This window comes from Xyrauchen texanus, chromosome 38, assembly GCF_025860055.1.
Source record: "Xyrauchen texanus isolate HMW12.3.18 chromosome 38, RBS_HiC_50CHRs, whole genome shotgun sequence".
NCBI classification, from domain to species: Eukaryota; Metazoa; Chordata; class Actinopteri; order Cypriniformes; family Catostomidae; genus Xyrauchen; species Xyrauchen texanus.
Genome location: NC_068313.1, coordinates 26,866,069 through 26,892,274, shown reverse-complemented (window position 1 = coordinate 26,892,274; position 26,206 = coordinate 26,866,069). Strand labels below are relative to the sequence as shown.

General features: G+C 36.9%; 1 protein-coding gene across 2 annotated transcripts in view; it reads left to right on the top strand.

The window, feature by feature from the left end:
• LOC127632117 (neurofibromin-like) overlaps positions 1–26,206 on the top strand; it is a 118,225-nt gene that overhangs the window by 80,725 nt on the left and 11,294 nt on the right. For both annotated transcript variants that reach the window (XM_052110625.1, XM_052110624.1), the window contains exons 36-50: positions 4,146–4,578; positions 5,666–6,006; positions 7,072–7,274; positions 7,446–7,639; positions 7,916–8,056; positions 10,301–10,580; positions 10,911–11,125; positions 12,494–12,555; positions 12,725–12,866; positions 15,280–15,381; positions 15,549–15,689; positions 24,630–24,756; positions 25,073–25,204; positions 25,628–25,763; positions 25,927–26,066. In XM_052110625.1, the coding sequence (XP_051966585.1) occupies positions 4,146–4,578; positions 5,666–6,006; positions 7,072–7,274; positions 7,446–7,639; positions 7,916–8,056; positions 10,301–10,580; positions 10,911–11,125; positions 12,494–12,555; positions 12,725–12,866; positions 15,280–15,381; positions 15,549–15,689; positions 24,630–24,756; positions 25,073–25,204; positions 25,628–25,763; positions 25,927–26,066 (2,789 nt within the window). The remainder of the gene's footprint in view (positions 1–4,145; positions 4,579–5,665; positions 6,007–7,071; positions 7,275–7,445; positions 7,640–7,915; positions 8,057–10,300; positions 10,581–10,910; positions 11,126–12,493; positions 12,556–12,724; positions 12,867–15,279; positions 15,382–15,548; positions 15,690–24,629; positions 24,757–25,072; positions 25,205–25,627; positions 25,764–25,926; positions 26,067–26,206) is intronic.

Below are 26,206 nucleotides of genomic sequence, written 5' to 3'. Positions count from 1 at the left end.
AATAAATACCAACTTGACGGTCAAAATAGCAGTAAAAGCACTGACTGCTTATGACAGACTAACTGTTTCTCTGTTAACATGATGTAGTATCACATATTTGAAAAACTGTAAATGTAATAAATGTACAAACTTCACTGAGCTTTGGTCATATAATATCTTTTAATGCAATTGTTGGCTAGACAAAACGAGAATATGTACATACCCACACACCATCCAAAGCATTTGTTAAAGACTGAAGTATGATCTAGTGAAAACGGAACCTTCACTTAACAGGAAACGAAAGCTGCGAAATAGCTGCATTTTTTTTTTTTTTTTTTTTTTACTAATAGCAGTTTGCTTTTTCTACTGAGGAAAGAATCTGTGGTAATGGTGAGGCATACAGCAGCTTTTTATTTTTTCTACTTGAAGAAAGTGTCTCTCAATGGACATTTTATGCATTGTTTTGGGGCATACCATGGAAGCATAATTGTAAATTATTTTTAAAGAAGAGCAACTATACGTTTTCGTACTATCTTGAACATTTCTTTAGTGAGCAGAAGTTGTCAGAAAGGAAATTATCTCATGCCTCTGTTTTTGTAATCCTGAAATGTTCGTTTTAAACTTAAACAATGGAATTATGACAGTGAGCTTTGATTACACACCATTCTTTTTATTACCAATGCAACTAAAGAAAAACTACAAACAGGGATAGTTATCATTAGCATTTAAGGTTATGTTGCTGTACAACATATGAGGGCAAAGTACTGAAGCTCAGAAAATGACAAGGAAATATGTGAGGGTAAACCCATCAAACTGAAAAGCTAAAGCAGAATGCTCATTATTTAATTATTTGTGAGGCAGAAAAAAATAAAAAAAACATTATGTGAATATTTTGGGTTTCTTCCAGTTCTGTATATAGTGGGTTTTGAGTTTCATCCACAACCATTGTATCATGATACAGCTGGACGTTATTCTTAGTTTAAAAACTTTACACAATGATGATGTTAGTTTTTGTCAATTTCACAACAAACAAACATACACTGTTGGCACTTAATTTGCCTGTAGTCCTTTTTAATCATCACTTAATGACTCTCCCAAGCTGATTGATAAAAAGATCACAAACTTGACAAATATCTTGTTAACAGGTTGTAGACGTGATCTTTTTACTGATAATTTGTCACATCAAACCTAAATTCTCTTTATCTAACATTCAGTTACAAGAAATTTACTTTTTTAACAGGATGAATTCATTGTTTTCTTTAAAAAATAAAAAACTAAACATAGTCCTTAAGACATGTTAAAGGCTGCTTGTAATTGTGTGCTTTTGTTAGTTTGAAGAAATTATTCACTGCAGCAGCTTGAACAGTTGAGAAGCCATTTATTTTAAACCCTGTTTACAAAAAAAAAAAAAAAAAAAAAGGATCTGTTCACACCATTAAAGGCATGTTCTCCAAATTTAAGGGATCTATGCAGGAATCCCTGGAGGTTGAACTCTGCATGGTTGTTGGAACACTATCAGAGTCACCAGATACTTCAGTAGTGCTGATGTAATGGGTCAGCCCTGCCTCGCCATCATGGACCTCTTCTTCCTCCCCGTCAGTCTTTAAATCCTCCAGTAGAACGCTGGTTTCGCATGGACCCACAATACCCCCCTCTCTTCTTTCAGAACCCCAGTAGCCCGTCCCACTCACCAGATCCACATTGCTTCGGGATGTATGTGGGGCCTGTTGACTACGTTTCAGCCTGGAAATGTTACACGCCAACATTATGGTGGTTGTTAGTAGGATCAAAATGACACATACAGAAGAGACTGCCGCTATAAACACTAGCTGCGCATCAATAAAACAGGCAATCTCTGAGGCACCAGTTGGGGGCATGCTAGATGTTGCAAGTGAAATATTGATGTCATTGTACTTCAGTGCTTGGATAGTGGTGCTGTCCATCATTAATCCTGTCGTCTGCGTTGTCTCCATGTTTTTGAGACCTATAGATTAAATAAGTATAGTTATTCAAATCGAAATTCAAGAACACAGCACAAAATATTTTTTTTTACATTGTATTTTAGTTAAATGTGCACTGTTGCATTTCAGTACACTGGTGCAATGCATCAAGTTTGTAATAGTAAGCCATTTGTTCGTTCACACTGAATGAGATACTGCTGCGTGACACAAAAACAATTGATTAATTTCACAAATGGCATTCAGTATTCTTACCAGCAGAATTTAAGACTGTATATATAGTCATCCATCACTAGAGGCCGCATTGTGATCACTTGTGATCGGATCACCAAAAACACATTTTAATACCAAGTGTTAAAGGGGTCTTAATGTAATCAGTGTTGGGGCATTTCTCTACAAAAAAACATGTTTTCTGCACACACCATGATAACATGTTTACAACATGACAACAAGCCCAGTTGATCCGCTGGTCTCCTTATTTCATCCCAAACTACAGTTGTCCGTGAACACCGGGAGAGCATGAAGGCACATTGAGCTAACATCTCACCAGCACCAGAGAAGTGATATGTTACTTACTGTGTTTACGCAGCGTATTATGATTTGAGTTAATTTCAAATAAAAAAAGTCTAAAGGACCGAATCATTTTAATTAACTCAAATATGTATCTTTTATACAAGTTATTAAGAGCAATTCACTAACAGTAATAAAACTATTCATAAATTGGTATTAAACATAGCCTAAATGAACTAAGAATATTTTAATTGTAAAATGCAAAAACTTGCATTTCTTAAGTGTATTTCTTTTAATTATATTTAAACAAAGTATTAACGTTAACTATTAATTGATTAACTGATCTTTAATTTCCACGACAGTCATTGGAGCTGAATTTTAAATCAATCACAATTACACACATTTTAAAAAAAACAAGTAATCGACTAAATTTCCTGTGCCGAGTTTGTACAAAAACTATTATATATGTGGTAGAGATAGCTTTTAGGGGGTTTTGTCAGGTTGTACCTGGTTAGGACACTGTGTTAAGCCATGAACCGTAAAGTCGGGATCACTAATTTGTCAGATAATGGAAAAAGCAATATTTATGTGTATTATGATTCTTATTATTAGTGAATTGCTGTTGTTGGATTTAGCTTTAGATTTTAAATGCAGTTCATTAAAATGGGGTTATTTGAAGCCACTCCCAAACCACTTTAACGTTATAATTAACACATTAACCACAGCATTTGTAGTTTATATTTTTTTGCCTTTCGTTTGCAAAGTCCTCCATTACAAATTAGCTTTAGAGATAATTGCCAAACTAATAGGTACTTACTGAAGTGACTCTAGTGGCTTGTCGGAGCTGGGTGATGAAGAACAATGAACTGAAGAAGAGAGAAGGGCTTATGGCTTGAGATGCAGAACACATTCACTTCCTGTGCCCACGCTTAATGATGTTATTTAGGTATTCTGCAGTTTAGATGCTCTTTATCTGTGGTTGAAAGAGGAGAATTCAGAGATATATTTAAGTTACTATACACAGAACTGGTTTCTATTCATCTGATGAAACCATGTCTTTTATGAATTATTATACTATGTTTATGTCATTTGGAGTTATGGTTACTGTTTCGTTTGAAAGGTCCTATAGGCCTTAATGTGACAGTTTATTGGCATATACACATTTAATTATCACCTTTAAAAAAGGAGAGAGATTATTTTTGCTTTTATGTTTTTGTGGATTTGACATCACCCCCAAAACACACTTTTCAAAGATGCAAAGCCCTACATTTTTTTTAAACAAAACATTTTAATTTTAATTGGTGCTCAACTGATATCTAGAAATCAGACTGACCGATATATACGGTTTATTTACTGTATACATAATACAGATTAATGATAGCAAGTGAGACAATTGCACAATTGCCCAGATTAAATTATAGTTTTTTTTACTCCGTATTCACTCAATCGCTAAAAAAAACGAATAAGCAGAAGTTATATATCCACTGACAAAACTGTTGGTAGATTTTGTATCCGACTCAAGATTTAGGTAACACTTCTATTAATCAGCCAAGGAGACACTGTTATTGGCCAATGTCAATTGTTACGAACAAAAGTCTGTGAACAAATGTCAGCTGATTTCTCAGCCCCATCAATATATTTGTCTATCACCAATTATAATTCGACTCAAACTTTAATCATTATTGTAATCTCTCTTAGGTTTAAAACCGGACAAATCAATGGCGATCTTCTAATCTTCCACGTGCTGCTGACCCTCAAGCCTTATTATGCCAAACATTATGAGATCGTAGTAGACCTCACCCATGTTGGCCCCAGTAACCGCTTCAAGACAGACTTTTTGTCCAAGTGGTTTGTGGTCTTTCCCAACTTCGCCTATGAGAACGTGGCTGCCGTCTACATATACAACTGCAACACCTGGGTGCGAGAGTACACCAAATACCATGAGCGGCTACTGACTGGTCTGAAGGGGAGCAAGAAGCTGCTGTTTATAGACACACCAGCACGTCTAGCCGAACACATAGAACCCGAGCAGCAGAAGCTTCCCGCTGCTACCCTGGCACTGGAGGAGGACCTAAAAGTGTTCCACAATGCCCTAAAACTGGCACATAAAGACACAAAGGTGTCGATTAAGGTAAGGGCTTATGAACATGGTGGGCACTTAACCCTTGGCTGTTCCGGGAGAGAATTTTTGTAAGACACCTGTAATAAGTGTACTCTATGGATAAAAGCATTTGCTAAATTATAAATTAGTAGGATATTGGGGAGAATTAATAATGGAAAACCAATTTTTTTTAGGCTTTTTAAAATGCCAGTTGAAATTTCAAATAAATTTTAAGTTTGGGGCCATTTACACAGGATGCATTCTTGCATTCCTTCTACACATTTTTTTCAGCTATATATAATTCAGTTATATACACCAAATGTAGTAATTGATTTTTCATGTAAATAAAAAGTTTACCAAAGGGTTATATACAGCTAATTTTATTTTGAGGAATTATCAAATAAATTTGACAAACCCAGGGGCCATTCATAAGGGAAACACATTCTTGCATTCTATCTATGCTATTTTTAAAATGGGTTCAAATAGAGGTAGACGATATATCTGTTTTTACAAATTAATCAGTTCCTATAGTTCCTTTGGAGCTATCAGTTATCTGCAAAGACCTAGGGTAGATGCCGGTAGTTTTGTTGTTGTGTTTGTTTTTAGCTGATTAGTTGACTCAGTGCCGGCCGTGCACCCTAACAGTCTGGCCACGGCCTCCTCTTCATCACGGTTGCTTTCTTGCATTCCATCTACGCAATTTTTATAAATGGGTTATATGTACCAAATCCCATTTTGAGGCTTCTTAAAGTGGCTATTGATCTTCATATAAATGAACCAAGGGGATGTTCAAATGGGATGCTTTCTTGCATTCAGTCTAGGCTATTTTTATGTATTTATTTTATAATTGTTGATCTATTTTCTGTCAGCCACTTGTCTTTGGTCATTGCTTCACATCTTGCTGTTGCCATGATCGTATTTTTTCGAGGTATTTGTCATGTTAAAACTTTGTAAAAAGTAATCTCTTGCTGCTGTTTTGTTTTATTTTGTTGCACTTTTTTTGAACGCTGGAACTCGTCTTGTATGGATTTCCCTAAAGACTACCTATTGTTCCTTAAATTGGACTAACATTCCAGACCTATTTTGTCTTCAACTTGTAAGGCCTGTTTCTATCTAGGTGGGCTCAACAGCCGTACAGGTAACCTCAGCCGAACGGACGCGTGTCCTGGGACAACCTGTTTTCCTGAACGACATATATTACGCTTCAGAGATCGAAGAGATTTGCTTGGTAGATGAGAACCAGTTCACTCTGACCATCGCTAACCAGGGCACCCCTCTCACATTCATGCACCAGGAGTGCGAAGCCATTGTCCAGTCCATCATCCACATCCGCACACGCTGGGAGCTCTCCCAACCAGACTCCATCCCTCAGCACACCAAGATAAGGCCTAAAGATGTTCCAGGCACCTTGCTTAACATCGCCCTACTAAACCTGGGAAGCTCGGACCCAAGTTTAAGGTGAGAGCCATTGCTTTTCAAAGCATCTTTGGATATTGGGTTTTGGACCATGCTCAGACTGCTGTTTAGCCTAACAACTTTTTTGGGTGAATGGTCCAATGCATCCTGCTGTTCTTATTATGACAATGGGTCTTCTATTTGAAAGCTTCTGTCTTTGTTGTTGTAAACTGATTAGAAATGCTAATTCTGCTCCGTTGTGTCTTCAGTTCAGCTGGGACAGCTCTTGAACTTGCCGCCCTAAGGCTAGTATAGAAGTCATAGAATCATAAACCTGTCATACCAAGAAAGAATCACTGTTTTATGAAGATATTCCAATGAATATGGAAATAAACATGTTGTTTAAAGAGTTTGTGGCTTTTAGTCCATGTCTATTAGCCTTTAGGCCATCTATTAGCTAGTGTGTTCCTAAATGTTGACAAAATTCACTTTTAGCAGGTATAAACGTGTTTGAAATTGTACACTCTTTCTGTTCTGTGAAAATGGATCAAAATATAATAATTATGTAGAACTACACAGATTTTTGTTGCAAAGAGCAAAACATGGTTAATGGCTGTGACGTACTGGTATATAAAGCCACTGGCTATTTAAAAATAGCCCTTCAGGGGGGCCTGGGTACCTCAGCAAGTAAAGATGCTGACTACCACCCCTGGAGTCGCGAGTTCGAATCCAGGGAGGGTAGAGTCACATGGGGTAACCTCCTCATGGTCACTATAATGTGGTTTTCTCTCTCGGTGGGGCATGTGGAGAGTGGTACGCAGATGCCGCAGAGAATAGAGTGAAACCTCCACATGCGCAATGTCTCCGTGGTAACTCTTAACAAGCCACGTGATAAGATGTGCGGATTGACGGTCTCAGACACTGAGGCAACCGAGATTCGTCCTCCGCCACACAGATTTAGGCGAGTCACTACACCACCACGAGGATCTTGAGCGCATTGGGAATTGGGCATTCCAAATTGGGGAGAAAAGGGGACAAATAACAGCCCTTCAAAGTAATGGCTCCCATGAAAATGACTGCTAACTAAATGTGCTAACTAAATGTGCTAACTAAAACTTCATTCAACAGGTCAGCTGCATACAATCTCCTCTGTGCCTTAACTTGCACCTTTAACCTGAAGATAGAAGGTCAGCTCCTGGAAACGTCTGGCTTGTGCATCCCAGCCAACAACACCCTTTTTATTGTGTCCATTAGCAAAACATTAGCAGCCAATGAACCCCATCTCACTCTGGAGTTCCTGGAAGAGTGCATCTCTGGCTTCAGCAAATCAAGTCAGTATCACAGTCAAACAAAGACTATATAATTACACAAAGAATAAACCTTTCTTGTTTTTATGTTTACAATTTTCTGCAAAGCACCGACTCTTATAGTTGCTTTTCAATTATGAAAGCTTTGAAAAACTTTAAAAGGATGTCTTTCTCTGTTTCCTTTGTTTGCCTCAGGTATTGAGCTAAAGCACCTGTGTTTGGAGTATATGACTCCTTGGCTGCGTAATTTAGTACGCTTCTGTAAACACAACGACGATGCTAAACGACAGCGTGTCACGGCTATTCTGGATAAGCTCATCACTATGACCATAAATGAGAAACAGATGTACCCCTCCATACAGGCAAAGATATGGGGCAGCTTGGGACAGGTAGGCAGGCACTCCATTCTTTCAAACATATCATTGCCCTGCTCTCTGCTTGTATTTCTAATTACTTCAGTTTTATTTGGTTATAATTATTCTGAAATTGCTATGATTGGCACTGGAATGATAAATGCCTTCTAAGTGTAACATGAATTTCTGCAGCAATTCTGGCTTTATTCTGGTACTCTATGTGAAGTCCTGTGGCTCAATAAGAAACCTGTCAAAGTCAGAAATGACAGATTGCCCCCTTTTAACAATGCAGATCTTCTCCTGTGTTTGTAGATAACAGACTTACTTGACGTGGTGTTGGATAGCTTCATAAAGACCAGTGCAACTGGGGGTTTGGGATCCATAAAGGCTGAAGTTATGGCTGACACAGCTGTAGCTCTGGCTTCAGGAAATGTCAAGCTGGTGTCCAGCAAGGTAAGCACTAACTATTAAGCTATCATATTAGACTGTAATATTTTGTACTAGGTTTTATTATTATTTTTTTATAATGACTAGAATGTTTTATCGATCTGTTTGATGTATTAATATTTGATATGTAGATAGGACAACCATGAAACAGAGTGTACTTAGCTAGATTATATTGAAATACATATGCATGTTATCATAGTTTAAAAGCAGTGAAGGTTTTTGAGCAAATGGAAATGCTACATAACTGTTGCAACAAGAGTATAGATTTGTATTCGTGATACTATAGTTTATTCATGGTACTATGGAATTTGAAGCATCCATTTTGCTCACTATCACAATTTCATTTCACAATTTGTCCACCATCACAAATGATTGTGCTAATTTTATTAAATGTTTCTTTAGTTGGCAACTTGGTTGATGATTGCCCAAAATGGTCAAATCAATTTGGATTTTTATTTTGTTTTAATTTTTTATTTATTATTTAAATTCCAGAATAATTCAAAATTCTCTAAAACAGTCTCAATGACATTATTTGCCTTTTGTACAATTTCATCTTATTTATCTGTTGTCATTTTTATTAATGTTATATTGTAATTGTTTGGTTTGACTTCCACAACTATTTACTACTCATTCATTTTTTAAAAGACACAGTATAAAACAGCAGCTGTTTTGCATTGGTCATGACTAATTCCAATAAATATTCTGTTGCTATTTCCTATATTCAGTTCTTGTTTCATTTCTGGTTAGCATCTTACGTTTTCTTTGGTTATTTATAACCCACTAACACTCTCTGAAACAGGTTTCGACTTACCAATTAAGTGTCACTGTCTCTTGTATTCCTGAATCATTCCTCTTGTGATCTTATCCAGGCTGACTAGCTCTCTAACCCAGCATCTATTATCCTAAGCGTTTGTACACAAATGCCCAATTTGTATGTGTGCACGCACAGACAGACAATAGTTAACCAGTCGGGCTGTCGCTCCTATTATATGGCCAACTGTTAGTCATCACGCTCAATGGACGTCATTGTTAAACGTTTAAGCAAGAAGAAAGCCACATTTACGAATTCAATAACTCTAGTGGCTTAGACGTTATGGCTCTTGATTGATTGCAGTAACCGTAGCTGAATATTCCTGCTGTCCTCAATTAGTTGGATATATTTAACTTTTTTGAAATTCTCTGCTGTGCTGAATAGATGCTGAATATTTTTTGGTTGGCATGTGCCAGCCTCTGCTGATGTCACAACAAGCCAATTTTGCAGCACAAGGGCAGGCTTTGTCAACTTGTTGTGTCTGCTTTTTCTAAGACTATAACAGTGGAACTCTGAGGTTAAGTGAAGGAGAGACCAAGTATAATCTTATTTAGTGGGCTGTAAGTCAGTGGAAAGTGATGTTTAGATACTTGTCATACAGAGGATGTATGTACTTTTCTGTATCAATTTGCTTTGAGGATTGTTGCAAAAAAAAAAATTTAAAAAAAATTTCTACGGGTAATATATTGAATTTCAGGATAACTTTACAAATGCTCTAAAACAGCTTCAATGTCATTATGTGCCATGTGTTCAGTTTAATTCATTTTATCTCAATTGGACTTCAGACATATTTGCTTTCATTGCTTTCAAACTTTGTATGTTAAAGTTGTGCTCAGTAATTTTTTGTTTGTGTCATCTTGGACTACAGATGCCATTGTTGAAAGCCACTATTCACAATCAGCCATAATTAATTTAAAGTGTAAAAGTGCCCAGTACCAAAATTGTTACTGAGATTAAGCGAGTAGTATTCAGCTGGTCATGTGATTCTAAAATGGCAGCCTCCATGAGGATGCCCCTGCCCCGTGTAGTATAACTAATTCTAACTAGTGCTAATATGACTAGAGTCCTCATCTCATGTGAGCAGTCATGATTTTTATACATGTTTCAAAATTACTGTTAATTTCTTTAAGAGTAAAACTTTTTAAATGAGGAACAAATGACTGAGTGCTCCTTTAATTCTACATAGAGATTGTCCCCACATGACCGGCGGAATATTACTTGCTTAATCTGTTACTGCCCTCTTATTTGGCTCTTTAATGCATAAATGAATCATTGCTGATAGTGAATAGTGATTTTCTTCAATGGCATCAGTAGCTAAACACTATTGCATGCTGGATCCATGTCACTAGGTGTTAGTGTCCAAGACGACATAAGCCAAAATAGTGTACCTTTTTAAATTTAGCATACTAATTTTCAAAGTGACTATATTTGTCTCTCAGGTAATAGGCCGAATGTGTAAGATCATCGATAAGACGTGCCTGTCTCCCACCCCCACTCTGGAGCAGCACCTGATGTGGGACGATATCGCCATCCTGGCCCGTTATATGCTCATGCTGTCCTTCAACAACTCCCTAGATGTGGCTGCTCATCTGCCCTACTTGTTCCATATCGTCACCCTACTGGTGGCCACTGGCCCGCTGTCCCTCAGAGCATCAACACACGGCCTAGTTATTAACATAATCCATTCGCTCTGCACCTGCTCACAACTCAACTTTAGTGGTGAGAAATAAACCTAGCAGTGCACAAAAAAATAATACCATTATATTCACATCTGTTTGGGTGGTTGTGGTCTTCATATCATAAATTCAAGTAGCTTTTTTGTGATGGTAATTTGATTTAACTAACACGTGTACATAATGATAAAACAATATTTTTGGAACAAAAACTTAATGTAAATGTTCATTTTCAATGGAAAAAAAAAATTTTATTTAATTTTTTTTATGTATTTATTTTTGTAATATAATTATATGTAAATAGTATATCAGACATTCATATGAGAATGTGAGCTTATCAGTCTGATTTGTTGCTGTTCTTGGTCTGCCTCTGCAGAGGAAACTAAACAGGTGCTGCGATTGAGTCTCACTGAATTCTCTCTGCCCAAATTCTACCTGCTGTTTGGCATCAGTAAGGTGAAATCTGCAGCAGTTATTGCCTTCCGCTCCAGCTACAGAGACCGCTCTTTCTCTCCCGGCTCCTATGAAAGAGAGACCTTTGCACTGTCCTCACTGGAAACTGTAACAGAGGCCCTACTGGAGATCATGGAGGTAAGTTACCAAATGACGACTGTTCTGTCACAATTTGTCCCTCATATATGGACTTGATGTGTCCCTGTTGACAATGTTATTTAATTTTGTTATTATTAATATGTATTTTTCAATCAATTTTAGAGGTTGGCCGATATAGGATTTTGCCGATACCGATAACTAAGTTGGGAAGATAACCGATTAATCTGCCGATAGTTTTTAAAATTGATACTGAATGAATAAACAACATTTAAAGTAGGGTTGCACCGATACCACTTTTTCTCTTCCGATACCGGGAATCTCAGTATCGGCCAATACCGATCCCAAACCGTGTTGTTTTTTTCCATAATCAGTTTAGAATATCTTTACATTATTGTGTCGAACTAATTGGCTGTACTCTTTAATATGTAAAGAAACACAAACCTCTAACTAAATCCTCTACTAATTTTCATTTACACAGTTATTTTTTGGAACCATTCAATTTAAATATTGTTATAAATTGTAAACTAATACTAATGATGATGATAATAATAATAATAATAATAATAATAATAAATAGTTATTAATATTATTATTATTAAATATATTACTGTTGTATTTAAAATTCAAAAGTCAGTAATAATAATAATAATAATAATAAAAAGTCATGCTCTTTTTAAACCCTCATGCTTTTATTTTGACATTCTAAACTCTTCAGGAAGTCCCTGTATGTGTATGTTTGTAGGCTGTATGTGTATGTTAAAATTCTGGTCAAATGCACATCTGGTGCTGTTCTAAATGCATATAAGTGAACGGAACTATTGAGCATCTACATCTGAGATGTTCGTGAGTAGCGCTCAAATATTGCGTAACGAGTGAAGGTTAAAAATAGCCATGGGTGTGTGTATGTAAACAGAGCAGAGCCATTCACTGATGCTGCGCATACTATATATTTACTTATTAAACACATTCAAGAAATTAATTACTTTATAATGATATGATAACATGCACTGTATACATACCTTTTAGTTGTTGGTGTTTTAAATCTGCATTGTTCAGCTCCATGCAGTGTTCCGCTGTGTCACGTGTCAAAACTACCTTCACGAGGTATCAATGATAGTTTTTATTTCACCTCTAGCGGTCGCTCTCATAATGTATAATGATAGCGTGCCCTTCCCAGATGCTCCAGCACTGGACACAATGGGACATAACGGGAAAATAATCGTGTGGATTTTTGTCGATAACCGATATTTCCAGAAATCATTATCGGGCTGATTAATGGGCAAAACCGATATATCGGTCGACCACTAATCAATTTGTCTTTAGCTCTGTTCTTAGGTGTCATGAATCCTAATGACCAATTATGTCAAATCCTATGCTGTTAAAACAATTATTGTTTGTTCTCAACAGGCTTGTATGAGGGACATTCCTGGATGCAAATGGCTGGATCAGTGGACTGAATTAGCTCAAAAGTGTGTACAATTTTTTTTGTTTTGAAAATGGCATGATTGACTTATTTCTTATAAAGTTCTTTCAGGTATTTGCACATCACAAAGCATACATACCACTAGTTTCACATTCTAGGAATGTGGTTAAGGAATCTGTTTAACATTAACAAGATTGTGATGTTTCCTTTAATAGGTTTGCCTTCCAGTATAATCCGTCTCTACAGCCGCGGGCTCTGGTGGTGTTCGGCTGCATCAGTAAACGTGTGACCCACGGGCAGCTCAAACAGATCATTCGTATTCTCAGTAAAGCCAGTCCTCTGCTCAGCATTGACCGGGTTTGTTTTCTTTTCCTCCCCTTTCTATTTTTTCTCTGATTTACAAGTCAAAAAATATAAAATAAGGCTGTGGAAAAGGCTGATTAATGAATAATCGGCTCATTCTTTTTTATTATTTTTATGTATTTATCAATTTCCCAATAAAAGTCCCAATAATTACCAGATAAAAGAAGATTTGGTGCATAATGCTGGACTTTTAACTATAAACAAGCTTGAAATACACTAGAGACTTTAATAATAATTAATAGAGACTTGGCTCTGTTATAATATTCTGTATGTATGTATTTACCAGATAAAGCTTTTTATAGCTTAAATATTCACCAGATGAGGAGTTTTGTATGTGTGTTTGTTTTTTATATATATATATACACACATACACATATACACTCACCTAAAGGATTATTAGGAACACCATATTAATACTGTGTTTGACCCCCTTTCGCCTTCAGAACTGCCTTAATTCCACGTGGATTGATTAAACAAGGTGCTGAAAGCATTCTTTAGAAATGTTGGCCCATATTGATAGGATAGCATCTTGCAGTTGATGGAGATTTGTGGGATGCACATCCAGGGCACGAAGCTCCCGTTCCACCACATCCCAAAGATGCTCTATTGGGTTGAGATCTGGTGACTGTGGGGGCCATTTTAGTACAGTGAACTCATTGTCATGTTCAAGAAACCAATTTGAAATGATTCGAGCTTTGTGACATGGTGCATTATCCTGCTGGAAGTAGCCATCAGAGGATGGGTACATGGTGGCCATAAAGGGATGGACATGGTCAGAAACAATGCTCAGGTAGGCCGTGGCATTTAAACGATGCCCAATTGGCACTAAGGAGCCTAAAGTGTGCCAAGAAAATATCCCCCACACCATTACACCACCACCACCAGCCTGCACAGTGGTAACAAGGCATGATGGATCCATGTTCTCATTCTGTTTACGCCAAATTCTGACTCTACCATCTGAATGTCTCAACAGAAATCGAGACTCATCAGACCAGGCAACATTTTTCCAGTCTTCAACTGTCCAATTTTGGTGAGCTCTTGCAAATTGTAGCCTCTTTTTCCTATTTGTAGTGGAGATGAGTGGTACCCGGTGGGGTCTTCTGCTGTTGTAGCCCATCCGCCTCAAGGTTGTGCGTGTTGTGGCTTCACAAATGCTTTGCTGCATACCTCGGTTGTAACGAGTGGTTATTTCAGGCAAAGTTGCTCTTCTATCAGCTTGAATCAGTCGGCCCATTCCCTCTGACCTCTAGCATCAACAAGGCATTTTCAGCCCACAGGACTGCCGCGATACTGGATGTTTTTCCCTTTTCACACCATTCTTTGTAAACCCTAGAAATGGTTGTGTGTGAAAATCCCAGTAACTGAGCAGATTGTGAAATACTCAGACCGCCCGCCTGGCACCAACAACCATGCCACGCTCAAAATTGCTTAAATCACCTTTCTTTCCCATTCTGACATTCAGTTTGGAGTTCAGGAGATTGTCTTGACCAGGACCACACCCCTAAATGCATTGAAGCAACTGCCATGTGATTGGTTGATTAGATAATTGCATTAATGAGAAATTGAACAGGTGTTCCTAATAATCCTTTAGGTGAGTGTGTGTATGTGTATATATATATATATATATATATATATATATATATATATATATATATATATATATATATATATACATACATACATACATACCACTGTGCATATACTGTATATTTCACCTGATGAGGAAATTTTTAAAAACTAGCGTCAACTATTGCAATGATTTTTGCTGATAACCGAGAGTTAAAGTAACTATCAGCACAGATTAATAGGTAAAACCGATATATCGGTCTAACTGTAGTCTGATTTCACTCTGTTAGTTGATCGACATAACTTATTTTGTAAGGCAGAAATAGTACATATGCTGCTAAACAATTACTGAGTTAAGACCTGAACAACAGCTATACCTATGTTGACTGTAAAAACATTCCTATCGGGTTTTAGCATTAGATTTAGATTTCACTTTAACGTAGGTTGAGGCTTTAACAAATAATCTTATCAACCTTTGATTTTCCTGTTTTAGGAGTAGTTAAAGCTGAAGTGTTTAATTTTTCTATGTTAAAATGATTCAGTAAAGTTTGGTCAAATACTTCACATAGTAGTGTTTTGTTTTAGTTTTTTTTTACTCCAACTTTAGGTTTCCGGTTTTATGGTGGATATCTTTTGTAAACTTCTAAAGAGAGTTGAATTCATGCTTGTGACAATATCGGACATAGTCTGTGAATCATAAGTTTGTATTGCATCATGTTCCTGTGATTCAGGGCTCTACAGAATGCTGTGCGCTAGTTTAACTGCTGTAGTGTTACTCACTCTGGGCATTTGCCGCTGTCATGCTCTGCCGCTCCACCTGATTAATGCTATTCCTGCACAGGGGTTGGAGAGCTGCTTAAAGGGGCCGGATAATTACAACAGCCAAGTTCTCATCGAGGCCACAGTCATCGCACTTACCAAACTACAGCCTCTGCTCGATCAGGTGAAATCAAGTTGTTTGCAATTATTAGAAACCTCAGCTGCTGTTTGATATTAACTCATGTCATTGTGTAATGGAATACCCTTCATCTGATGTGCAATATCTGTTAGAAACAAGTGTGTATGGAAGAAATGTTTAATAGCAACATGTATGATTGTATTGATCCACAGGATTCTCCAATGCATAAAGCTCTGTTCTGGGTGGCTGTGGCTGTGCTTCAGTTGGATGAAGTGAATCTATACTCTGCCGGTACCGCCCTACTGGAGCAGAACCTGCATACTCTGGACAGCCTCCGGGTGTTTAATGACAAGGTACTGGGAGCTAAAATGAAGATACAAATGCATTTGGTCACACATTTTTGTTTAGTCAAGTCATTTGTATTGTGCTTTACACAACACACATAGTTTCAAAGGAGCTTTACAGAAGGTCATGTATTAACAAAAAAAATGAAACCAATATATATAAAGTCTTAATGATCATTGTGTAGTTTGATTAAATATGACTGTAAATTGTGTATAAAAATTAAATGAATAATAATTGTATTTAGAAACCCCAGTGAGCCCCTATCATTAGTTCAAAGTTCAGGCAGTGGCATATGAAGTATCCTACGTCTTACAGTTGGAGTTAGCATCAGTTAATTCTCTGAATTCCAGCGTAAAAGACTGATGTGATGTCTGGCTAGCACCCCGGCTATAGTTTGTAGTCATCACTCAGCAACACCAAGCAGGAGTGTAGCTGAATCTGGCCGGCTCTGGTAACCTGGTTGAATATGGTTGAAACATGTAAACAATTTTAATAATACTAGTGTAGATTCCATTCAATTGTATGCTGAGTTATAGATCATGATAGATTTTTCTGGGTCCAGTAGATCTAACTAAAGCAGCCTAATTGTGAGGTGATGGATAAATTAGGTGTATGCCTGGCTAAATAGATAAGTCTATAGTCTAGACTTAAATTGATGGAGTGTGTGTGTCCCGAACAGTGTTGGGGAGACTATTCCATAGTTTAGGAGCCAAATAGGAAAAGGATCAATCTCCTTTTGTGGATTTTGATATTCTAGGAATTATTAACAAGCCAGAATTTTGTGATCGTAATGAACTTGATGGAATATAGCATGTCAGAAGGTCACTTATGAACAATTTGAAAATACGAAATTTATCATGTAGCCAAAGTAACGAGGATAAAATTGGGCTAATATGATCATATTTCTTGGTTCTTTTTAGCACTCTGGCAGCTGCATTTTGAACCAATTGAAGTTTATTTATTTATCTGGCTGGACATCCTCCCAGTAATGCATTACAATAATCTAGTCTTGAGGTCATGAACACATGAACTAGTTTTTTGGCATCAGCAACAGAGAGCATGTGTCGTAGCTTAGCAATATTTCTGAGGTGGAAGAATGCTGTTCTACAAACATTAGAAATTAGATTTTCAAAGGACAGATTGACATCAAATATAACACCTAAGTTCATCGCTGTTGAAGATGATGTAACAGTACATCCATCGAGAGTCAAATTATATTTTGCGACTTGTTTTTAGAGGTTTATGGTCCAATAGTTAGTACCTCTGTTTTGTCGGAATTGAGTAGAAGGAAATATATGGCCATCCAATCTTTGATTTCATTTATATACCGCTAATTTGAAGAATTGTGAATTTTCATTCGGTTTAGAAGAAATATAAAGTTGGGTATTGCTGGCATAACAGTGGAAACTTATTCCATGATTCCTGATAATATCTCCCAGGGAAAGCATGTATAAGGAGAAAAGCAGAGGCCGTATACTCCCCATACTTTGGTTTGATTTAACAATTTTTCGTTTACGTATACAAAGTGGTAGCAGTCTGATACATAGGACCTAAATCATGCTAATGCAAGTCCACTAATGCCAACATAATTGTCCTGTCTATTCAAGAGAATGACTTGATCTATCATGTCAAAGGCAACACTAAGAGCTAAAAGTACTAGTAGAGAAATGCAGCCATGATCGGATGATAATAGCAAGTAAATTGTCTGCACTTATATAGCTCTTTTCTAACCTTAGTGGTTTTCAAAGCGCTTTAAACTGTGACTCATTCACCTATTCACACACTCACACACCGATGATGGTAGAGCTGACATACAAGGCGCTAGCCTGCCATTGGGAGCAACTTTGGGTTCAGTGTCTTGCCCAAGGACACTTCAGCATGTGAAGAAATTAACATAGTTGGGAGGACACTACATTTTCGAGTATTTTCGACATAAATGATAGATTAGAAATCGGTCTGTAGTTAGCCAATTTTCTTAGATCAAGCTGTGGCTTCTTAAGCGGTTTAATAACTGCCATTTTAAAGTTTCTTTGGACATGTCCTAAGGATAGCGAGGAGTTAATAATATTAAGAAGGGGTTCTGAGACTACAGGGAATACCTCCTTAAGAGCTTAGTTGGTGTTGGATCTAACATACATGTTGTGGCTTTTGAATTTTTTATAAGTTTTGTTAGCTCTTTGTGACCTGTGACAGCAAAGGATTGAAGTTGCTTATGAAGAAAATTATGAGACACTGTTTTCTGATATGATGTGACAGTTGATTGCATAGGTCTAATTTTATTTCTGGTTATTTCAGTTTTATCTGGTAAAATAATTCATGTAATTTGATACTTACTATTAAGCACAATTACTATTGTGCTGCGGAATATGTGACAGAATATCTGGTTTAGTCATTGTTTATTCCGAACCAATTTACCCACAGTACTGAATAAACATCTAGGATTGTTGTTTATTTTCTATGAGTTTGCTAAAATATGCTGACCTTGCAGCTTTTAGTGCCTGACTGTAGCTACAGACACTATCCTTCCATGCACCGTAAAATACCTCTAATTTGGTATTCTTCTACTTGCACTCAATTTTCCGAGCTGCTCTCTTGAGAGTGTGATCATTGTACCATGTAGGGATGAAACAGTTACTGGTTTCATGGTAAACCATGATAAAATTCCCTGACAGTTAGTGTTACCGTGTCACATTTAATTATCATTAAATTTGTGCGCGATTTATCGTAATTTGTAAAACTTGTAGTAAATGCTGTCCACACACACCCAGCATGAGTCTGATGCATGGCCGCAGCATTGTTATTGTTGTTTTTTTAACGTGAAAACATGGCGGGAGAACATGGCATCCCTCCAAGAAGACCAAATCAGAAGTGTGGTCATATTTTGAATTTTATAAGAATTCTGAGGGAAAATTAGTAGAAGATGGTAACTCTGTCTGCAGAGCTTACCAGAGGAAAGTTTCTGCGAAATAGGGCAACGCAATATGGCGAGTCATCTTCGTGACAACCATCCATCACTTTTATAGTGCATGCAAGGCAAGTTAACTTTTAGCTCAGTGCATTAGTTGGGGAAAAGTATGAGGAAAAGTAAATAGTTAGAGACAATATTTAATTGGGTTGAAATAATTTCTCACTTGTAAAAGACGCAAGCTTGCACAAAGAAAATGTTCCTAGCAAGTGCATTGCTTTGAGCCAGGACAAATTAGTGGTATGAATGTACATCACTTAAATGTTATTATTATTATTATATATTATTATTATTATTATTATTATACTGCATTTGTTGTTTGTTGATTTTCAAATATAAAACCTGTTTAAATTATTCCAGTGTGTGTATCAGTACTTTTTGTACATTTTCAGTACATTTTAACAATACTTTGATAATACTGTTAACCGTGATAGTTTTGGTCACGATAATCGTGATATGAAATTTTCATACTGTTACATCTCTAGTACCATGGTGCAGGGCTTTTTTCTTTAATCGAAGGGAGGCAACACCCATATGACAGAATTAAATCTAGCTTCATGGTGATGAGTTGGTCCTGTCACATTTTGTCTGACTCCAAGATAGTTGAGAATATCGATAAATGCTAATCCCAGTGTCGTTATCATTATCTATGTGAATGTTGAAGTCACCAACAATTAAAGCTCTATCTACATTAACCACTAGATCTGATAGAAAATGTGCAAATTCACCAAGGAAACCAGAATAAGGCCCAGGTGATCTATACTCTGTAGCAAGAGCAAAAGATGACAGAGATTTTTTATTTATATCTGATGGTGTCATATGAAAAATTATTAGTTCAAAAGACTTATATCCTGTCCTCTGAGTAACACCAAAATCTTCACTGTAAATTGCAGCAGCACCTCCTCCTCGACACTTCAGACAAGTCTCATGTTTATAACAATAACCTGTGGAAGTAGATTAATTTAAACTAATATATTCATCCGGTTTAAGCCAGGTTTCAGCCAGAGCGCATCCAAACTATGTCTTGTAATAATTTCATTTAAAATTAGTGCTTTGGTAGAAAGAGATGTAATGTTTAGTAGCCCAACCTTTTATATGATGTTTATCTTTGTGTTTGGTAGTTTGGGGAACGGACACAGTCTCTGTGATATCTAGGTGATTTAGTCCCTATGTGCTGCAGTTCATGCTATGTGATATCTAGGTGATATTGTCTCTATGTGCTGTACTTCATGTGAATTGTGTGATGTCAAGACAGATAGCAGACATTCAGATTAGCCAGTTTGTCTGCTTCCTGACCTGAGCCCCAGTTAGTCAAATACTATCACTATTAAGTCTATGAGGGGGACTAGGTGTGCTAACAAGTATGCTAACTACCACACCTGGAGTTGCAAGTTCGAATCCAGGGCATGCTAAGTGACTCCAGTCATGCTTCCTATGCAACCAATTTGCCCGGTTGCTTGGGTGGGTTGAGTCACGTTGGGTTGATCTCCTTGTGGTCGCTATAATGTGATTCTCTCTTTTGGTGGGGCCCGTGGTGATTTGTGCATTGATGCTGCAGAGAATAGCGTGAGCCTCCACATGCGATAGGTCTGTCTCTTTTTAGCAGATCAGTTCTACCCCAAAAACTCTTCCAATTGTCTATAAATCCTGTACTATTCTCCGAACACCTCTCAGACTTCCAGCCATTCAGTGACGGTAATCTACTACAAACCTTGTCACCAAGACGAGCAGAGAGGAGGCCAGAGCATATTACAGGGTCTGACATAGTTTTTGCCAGTTCATACACATCTTTAACATTATTTTTAATGATCTCTGACTGACATGAATAAAAGGTTTTGAAAATCTACATTTAGCATTAGCCACCACTTGTAAATTTGATCTGATGTCAGACGTTCGAGCCCCAGAAATGCATTTAACAATGGTGGATATTGTCTATTTCCACATACCTTACAATAGAATCTGCAATTATTAAGGCTCTTTCAACATGATTCTCAGTGGTTTCATGACAGAGTGTGGAGAATCTGTTGGAAACCCTAACAGGAATGAGAAAGTGGCATTGCTTTGCTAAGTGTGTATGCCGCCAAGATGTGACCCAAGCGCCCTGCTGCGGGGGCTCTACATCTGGAACCAAAGTGTGTGTTGCTCGCTGTACTACCCGCATCCGAAACCGCATCTACTGGCTACTCTTTCTCACTGATCTCCACTAACTCATTAACCTTCTCCGTCAACCTGACTAATTCCTTAACTTTTTCACACGTAAACCCCTCACTGCTGATGGAAGAAGCTATAGTATACATGTGGCATGCAATGCATGTAGAAATAACATGAGAGGATGCCATGACTTTGTTTGAATTGTTTGTTGTTGTTTTTGTTATGGTTGTTCTTTAGTGCCCAGGTTTTGAGATTGATGTGGTTTGATGGAGTTTCTAAAGTTTGAAATTGATGCAATAATCCAAGTAAAACACTGGAGAAAACAAATGCACGCAGTCAAGACGTGTGATGTAGACAAGCATAAAGATAAAAGGAGAGAAAATGGGTTTGCACGGTAAAATACATGCAGTTGAAACGGTAGAAAAGAGGGAAAAACCCAAAGCATGCGGTAAATTGGCAAAGGATAAAATTATGAACGTATTAAAATAAGCAATGCTTAGCAGACTAGCAAGTCTTCAGAGTGCCGGCAGCAACCGGAACAGAAAGTAAGTTGACAATATAGAACCGATTATGTTATTTTCTCATTCATGAAAATGCACATGCTGGAGAGTCTCTTTCACTTAAATGCTCATTTACTGTATCTGTATAGCACTTTTTTCATAATATGAATAAATCTGATGCAGCTTAACAAAAAATTATATTATGAATTGTAATAATAATAATTGTAAATCTAATGGAGTTATTGTTTTTTTTTTTGTTTATTTAACACTATGATAATAAAAGAACAATTCAGAAAATACACAACAGAAGAGAAATATTTGAAGGAGAGATTTGAAACTCAGCTGGGTTTATTTGAACAGCTTTCCTCAAACACTTGTAGCTTATTAGATCACAAGTAAAGAAATAAAAGAAAATAAGTGAATTGTAAAATATACATATATATATTCTGGACAACATCCTAGATACATATTGCATTCTATTCTACTATTGTACTTGTTTTAGACAGATAAAGGGACTCTTGATATTTCTACTCTAGAGAGACGTAACAACTCCCCCAATTTTCAGTCTGGTTTCTGACTGCATCATAGCACAGAGATGGCACTCATAAAGATCCTGAATGATTGTAACTGTGGTGGCCCCAGAATCAATTTAAACGACTTTTTTTTTTATAAATTTGGGTTTCAGACAAGTTTTGGCCTGTCAAAATAAATCTTTTGCCCAAGATAACTCAAAAGCCACGAAAATGTGTAAATGTATTTACAATGAATTCACAATGAAAAGCATTTTAAGTTTTCACAATGTATTTTTCAAATAAACAGAGGAAATCAATATTTCAAAACACAAAACAAAGAAAATAATTCCCAAATAACACAAAACAAAGCAATGATCAAAAACAGAAAATTACAAAATCACATATAAACAACAAAACTTCAAATTGGGTATATATATGAAAGTGTATAAATGTGTATGGGTGTAAATGTGGGAGGGGGAATGTGAGAAAGTTCAGGTGTGATGGGGTAGAAGTATGGTGTACACTGATTCTAAAAGGAGATTTAATAGAAGGGAACACGGGTAGGTTCAAGCGATCTGCTGGAGCTTCAGTTTTCACCCTTTGTTCCATCACACATTGACTGCAGAGCTCTTCGGCGGTCAGCAGACTGCTTGCAGTTCCCTTTGACTTATGCCACTCCACATGAACTTGTGATCCAGGCCAACATTTTTCAGTAACTACGTTTTCACCCATGAATTTTTTGCAGAAAAAGTTTTAGCGCATCAAAATAAAGATGATGGAAATGCACATTATCGCTAAAATGTCACAAAAGTCGACATCATATTTTTCTGTTTAACTCAAGCGCATAAACTCATGCACAATGAGGCATCGAATGTCGTGAAATAATGTTTTGGAAACACTTTTTGTCGATAAAATTGGCATTAACGTAAACATAACATAGTGTCACATGACAGAGTTTACCCCAATCATTAGCCTGTGTTAATAATGACGACAGTATTGTAAGCCAGTTTATTGTACGTGATTATGGACTGATCTTTACAGATGGCATATAGAGCCGATCGGCAAACGTGACGCTTCCAAGAGTGCCAACACAAATAACTTGTGCACGTTAAACAAATGAATGGCTGCATTTAATCACAGTATCCATGGATTTATTTATTAAAGTTGCTTTTCCACACCATTCAAAATAATAGACGGCAGTCACGGAATTAGCCCACAGTATAAAAAACATATAATTCTGTGCATAAAGATGTATTAAATTAAGAATAAATACACAATACTAGGTGAACAGCTTCAGTGTGCGTTTTTTGGAAAATTTACAGCCCAATTCTATTAAATTATTGTTTAGTCTATTTTTGAAAAAATGCTGGCAAAATCCCCTGTATTAATTAAATTACCAAACGAAAAAAGCATTAAATAATTTTTTTTATTTCCAAACGAAAAAGACGTTAAATTAAAAATATTATTACGATCCTCAGCTGGTTCAGGTCTTATCCAGAAGGGAAGGGTTACTATGTAACTTGTACATAGGCAACTATGAATCTGAGTGGACATCCATGACGTGGAGTCCCACAAGGTTCAATTCTTGCACTGCTCTTGTTTAACCTGTATATGCTCCCTCTAGTCCAAAATATGAAAGAGAACCAAATTGCCTACCATAGCTATGCAGACGACACCCAGATCTATCTAGGCCTATTGCCAAATGACTGAAGTCCCATAGACTCTCTCTGCCAGTGCATTGATGAAATTAACAGTTGGATGTGCTAAAACTTTCTTCTATTAAATAACGACAAGACATTGTATTTAGCAACAAAGCTGAAATTCCCAAGGTGAACGCATACCTTGACTCCAAGGATCTAAAGACAAAAAGTCAAGTAAGGAATCTTGGTGTCATTTTGTAGTCAGACCGTAGTATCTGTAGTCACATCAAAGCAATGGCTAAATCAGTCTACTATCATCTAAAAAATATAGCCAGAATTAGATGTTTTGTATCCACTCAAGACTTAGGGAAACATGCATTCATTGCCACTATGGTGGACTACGGCAATGGACTCCTCACCGGCCTTTCCCAAAAAGACCATTAGACACACGCAGCTCATTCAGTATGCCGCTGCCAGGTTTCTCGCCCAAACCAAAAAAAACAGAGCATATTACTCCAGCCCTCAGGTCTTTACACTGGCTTCCAGTTACATTTAGAATTTATTTTAAAAGTACTATTACTCTTTTATAAATAGCTCAATAGCCTAGGACTTAAATATATTTTAGAAATACTTGTTGAATATAATCTTAACAGACCTCTCAGATCATTAGAATCAAATCAGTTAGACATACAGAGGGTTCACTTAAAACAAGGTGAGACAACGTTTAGCTATTATGCCACCCGCAGCTGGAACCCGCTTCCAGAAGATGTCAGATGTGCTCCAACAGTAGCCACTTTAAAATCCACACTGAAAACATCTGTTTAACTGTGCATTTATTGACTGAACACTCTGCTGCACTTACTGCATCATTTTATTTCTGTATTCTTTTTCTTTTTATTCATTTTTATAAGTTTTACTTATGTTTTTAAATTCTTTACATTTTATTCTCATTTCTTGTTCTTGATTGGTTTTAAAATAAAATGTTTCTTGTATTTTCTTTAGCATTTATATGTAAAGCACTTAGAATTACCAATTTGTGGATGAAATGTGCTATATAAATAAACTTGCCTTAAAATTAGTGTCACACAATAATCAATGTTTTGCATTGTTAGGAATCTAAATCAGTGATATTTTAATGATATGATCTTTAATAAAATCATTCTGTTATTGCTCTGTGTAGAGTCCAGAGGAGGTCTTCATGGAGATACGGAAGCCTCTGGAATGGCACTGTAAACAAATGGACCATTTTGTTGGACTCAACTTTTCCTCCAATTTCAATTTTGCATTAGTAGGGCACTTGCTCAAAGGTAAAAAATGAAAGAACTGTGGCATGTTATAGGGCTGTTGAACAGAGTATATGCAAGTCAATTGGCTACTTTATATTATTAAATGGATGCTTTGAAGATTTCTGTCTGAAGCATAGGTCTTTTTTTTTTTTTTTTTTACATACTTTTGTTATATATTGGTAACTAATTTATCCATTCTTGGCCTATTTAGAAAGTCACTAAATTGGTTGACTGTGATCAGTCACATTGAGCATTTGTTTGTGTCATGGCTCAATTGTAGATCAATAAAAGTTCTTCTGTATCTTTGATTCCTCAACTTTGTCTTGTCTTCTTAAAGGATACAGACATCCCTCTTCCACCACGGTGGCCAGAACGGTTCGTATCCTTCACACGCTCCTGGGTTTGGTAGGGAAACACCGCAGTTGTGATAAGTTTGAGGTGAACATACAGAGTGTGGCCTATCTAGCAGGTGAGTGAAATACAACGGAACCTGAACCCAGTGTTATTGTTAACTAAAGCTAAAAGTAAATAAGCTTTTTTTTTTTTGTTGTTAACTGAAATGGATATGAATACTGATATTATTGACAAAAATAGAGATTTTCATGGCTACAAAACTAGTTTTAAAAGGTTTTTCCATTCACGGTATATTATTAAATTTGAAACTGAAAATGCCACTAGATGGTGATAACATTAGATGGCCCTGAGAAATCAGTTAACGCACTAACTTTGTCAGCCCTAAATTACTCAAATGAAAATAAAAAATATACTGAAAATCTAAACTGATGCTAAACGAAATGATTGAAATAAAAAGTAATTGAAACATCCAAACTGAACCAGACATTTAGATCTTATGTGTTAGTTCTGCATCTAATAGCTGATGTTTGTTTTACAGCTTTGCTCACAGTATCTGAGGAAGTGAGGAGCCGCTGCAGTCTAAAGCACAGGAAGTCGTTATTGCTTTCGGATGTTACCATGGAAAACTTCCCCATGGACACATACTCGGTGTACGATAACGAGGCTGGATGCAGGTGAGATCATTTCTCTGACTTTTCATCAACCAGCATTGAATTTCCTGTTGTCCTCTTCCTGTGATATGCATTTGCTGTTCCAACCACACTGTATTGATTTTTGTTTTTTTATTATTATTATTACTTGTTGGTTGTTAAATACTCACACTCCTTTATGTGTCAGGCCCTGGGCTTCTCCTAATGTGTCAGAGCGCAGCATCGCACCACAGTACTCAGCCATGGGCCAGACCAGCCTTCGCCCACGCAAGTCCATGAGTGTGGACATGGGCCAACCGTCACAGGCCAACACAAAGAAATTACTGGGTATGAACACAGTTTTTATGGCTGCTTTTGGCTAAACAAGAAGTACCTAAGAAAGAAACAGGGATTGTTTTGTTTATAAAGCAGAATTTTTAAATAAGTCATTGGGTCTGTTCCTCTTTCTCTGGAGGCTACATGTTAAG